The sequence below is a fragment of the Manacus vitellinus genome, unplaced genomic scaffold (genome assembly GCF_001715985.3).
Source record: "Manacus vitellinus isolate BGI_N305 unplaced genomic scaffold, ASM171598v3 scaffold_141_pilon, whole genome shotgun sequence".
Lineage (NCBI taxonomy): Eukaryota > Metazoa > Chordata > Aves > Passeriformes > Pipridae > Manacus > Manacus vitellinus.
The window spans coordinates 184,056-186,683 of NW_021939012.1; the positions used below are offsets into that span (position 1 = coordinate 184,056).

Here is a 2,628-nt window from a genome sequence, read left to right on the forward strand (position 1 = left end):
GTGTTGGCAGCAGAACAAATCCAGGGGTCAAAAACATTTTCCCAGACTTCCATTTCTCATTTCTCCAAGCATTTTCAATTTTAAAACATTTCTTTTTCGGGGTGGTGCCTTTGTGTTGTAACTGGGAGCATCGGGCAGAGCCATCCCAGTTACCTGCTCTCTGCACCCCTCTGGAAGTGTCAGGTGTTTCCACTTTATTGGGAAGAACCAGATTAAACCAGGCACTCCCAGTGGGTTGTGTGTGACAGCCCTGTCACCCGTCCAGAGCCCTCAGCTGGAATTTGGGCTCAGTTTCTGGGGGGTGCAGCCCTGGGGGGGTCTCCCCTGCTCATTCTGTGGCTGCAGAGCAGTTTGCAGAGCTCTGCAATCCTTCCTCTTTCCCCAGAAAAGGTAAGGAAAAACGGTATTTCAAAAGGTGGGATTGGTGGGACTGGAAGCATGGGGTAGGACTAGAGGTGGCAGTAGGTTCTGGAGAAGAAGGAATAGGCCGGGACTGTAAAAAACAAACTGTCAAGTGACTTCTGGGATCTTGAACATTTGAATCCATTTATCGATTCCTTACCTGCGTGTGCCAGAACTCAGTTAGGGCTGGAATGGCTGAAAGGAGCTGAGGGACCTGGAGTTCAGCTGGGAATCCCTCAGGGCTCAGGGCTGAAGGCATCCACAGTGTTCTCCGTGTGGATGCCTCTCTGGTGGGTCACAGGGATGTTCATCCGCAGAGGATTCCTGGGCTGTGTGAGACAGGCGGGTGGGGAAGGAGCGCTCTTGGCTGGCGTGTCCTGCCCCAGGATCCCTGGCTGCCTGGGTGCCTGGCTGCCTGGCTGCCTGGCTGCCTGGCTGCCTGGCTGCCTGGCTGCCTGGGTGCCTGGCTGCCTGGCTGCCTGGCTGCCTGCACTCCGGGCTGCAGTGTTGTTGTCCCCAGGGGCCGGCTGGACGGCGGTGTTCGAGCCCGTGAGCTCCAAGCCCCCCGCGCCCTGCGTGGCCATGGACGTGGGGTCCAGCGTGTGGGACTCGGCCGCCCCGCAGAGCTCCGCGCCCGAGGAGAAGGGCTGGGCCAAGTTCACAGACTTCCAGCCCTTCTGCTGGTAAGAGCCACGGCATCCCAGCTTCCTTGGAGCTTTGGGGTGGAAGAGTAGTTGGAATGCATTTCGATGGAGTGCTTGGCTGTAAGCCTTTCTTCTTCCCTTCCCCTTCCCACTGCTTCCCTTTCTATTGTTTAATATTGTCTGATTGTCCTGGATTGTGCTTCCCACTGCTTCCCAGTGCTCCTGACTGGTGCTGGCATTCCTGTCTTACTGTACCTCCTGTGCCATTGCTGCTGCTGCTGCACCTGGGGAGTAAAATCAGTAAATTAATAAGCTTTATATGAGTTAAAAATATTGATGGGAGGAAAGGTCGAGGCCTGATGATTCCCTCTGCCGGGGCTGTGTGGAAGCAGTGGGATCTGTTCCCCTTCTCAAGGCTCTTCCCCCCTCAGCTCAGAGTCAGGCCCCCGCTGCAGCTCCCCCGTGGACACGGAAAGCGGCGACTCCGACGGGACCCCGAAGCAGGGCCAGGACAAGAACTGTGAGTGAGAGCATGGCTGGACACCCAGGGTGTCCCTGAGCTCTTGGGAATCCTGCACCGGGGGTAGGGAGAATGGCCCTGGAGTGTCACCCACCCCGAGGGCTCCTTTTGCACCAGGGTCAGGCTGTCAGGTAAACTCAGAAATCCTGGGGGTTTGTTGGGACAACATTGTCAGCAAGGAATGAAGTGAGTTGGAGTTGCCATCACAGAGACATTTCATTTATCCTGGAAGTGTCCAGGGCCAGGTTGGACGGGGCTTGGAGCAACCTGGGATAGTGGAAGCTGTCCCTGCCCATGGCAGGGGATGGGACAGGGTGGGCTTTAAGGTCCCTTCCCACCCAAACCATTCCATGATTCTGTAAACTGGTCAGAAGTCCTGTTTTAACTATGCTTGATTATAAAATCACTTGCCCAGAATTCCAGGGTCAGGGTAAGTCCCTCCGTTGATGGTTGTGCTGAGGCATTGGGAATCCATGTGACACCCTTCCCTCCTCCCTCCTGAACAAGGAAAACTCCATTTACAAAGGACTTGGGTGGAAGTAACTTAGACCTGTGTGTGTAGTGGCCATGGGAAGGTGGGTGACACTGGGAGGGGGGGAAGGCACGGGACTGTCTTCTGCCATGTGGGGTTTTGGGATGCTGTCCCTGTGGAGCTGGAGAGCCATTCAATAAAGCCCTGCCTGGCTTGCAGAATCCCAGGAAGGTTTGGGTGGGAAGGGACCTTAAAGCCCATCCAGTGCCACCCCTGCCATGGGCAGGGACACCTTGCTCCAAACCCCGTCCAACCTGCCCTTGGACACTCCCAGGGATCCAGGGGCAGCCACAGCTTCTCTGGGCAACCTGGGCCAGGGCCTGCCCATCCTCCCAGCCAGCAATTCCTTCCCAATCTCCCATCTCTCCCTGCCCTCTGGCACTGGGAAGCCATTCCCTGTGTCCTGTCCCTCCATGCCTTGTCCCCAGTCCCTCTCCAGCTCTCCTGGAGCCCCTTTATGCACTGGAACCCTGTTTCCTCTCCCAACCTGTCCCCATGGGATGTTCTCGTGGCTCAGCACACTTTGTGGG

The 2,628-nt window shown here is 56.6% G+C and overlaps 1 protein-coding gene across 1 annotated transcript in view; it reads left to right on the top strand.

Moving 5' to 3' along the window:
• PPP6R2 (protein phosphatase 6 regulatory subunit 2) overlaps positions 1-2,628 on the top strand; it is a 30,498-nt gene that overhangs the window by 24,258 nt on the left and 3,612 nt on the right. Inside the window, exons 17-18 of the mRNA XM_029958142.1 lie at positions 923-1,085; positions 1,478-1,566. Coding sequence (XP_029814002.1) covers positions 923-1,085; positions 1,478-1,566 — 252 coding nt within the window. The remainder of the gene's footprint in view (positions 1-922; positions 1,086-1,477; positions 1,567-2,628) is intronic.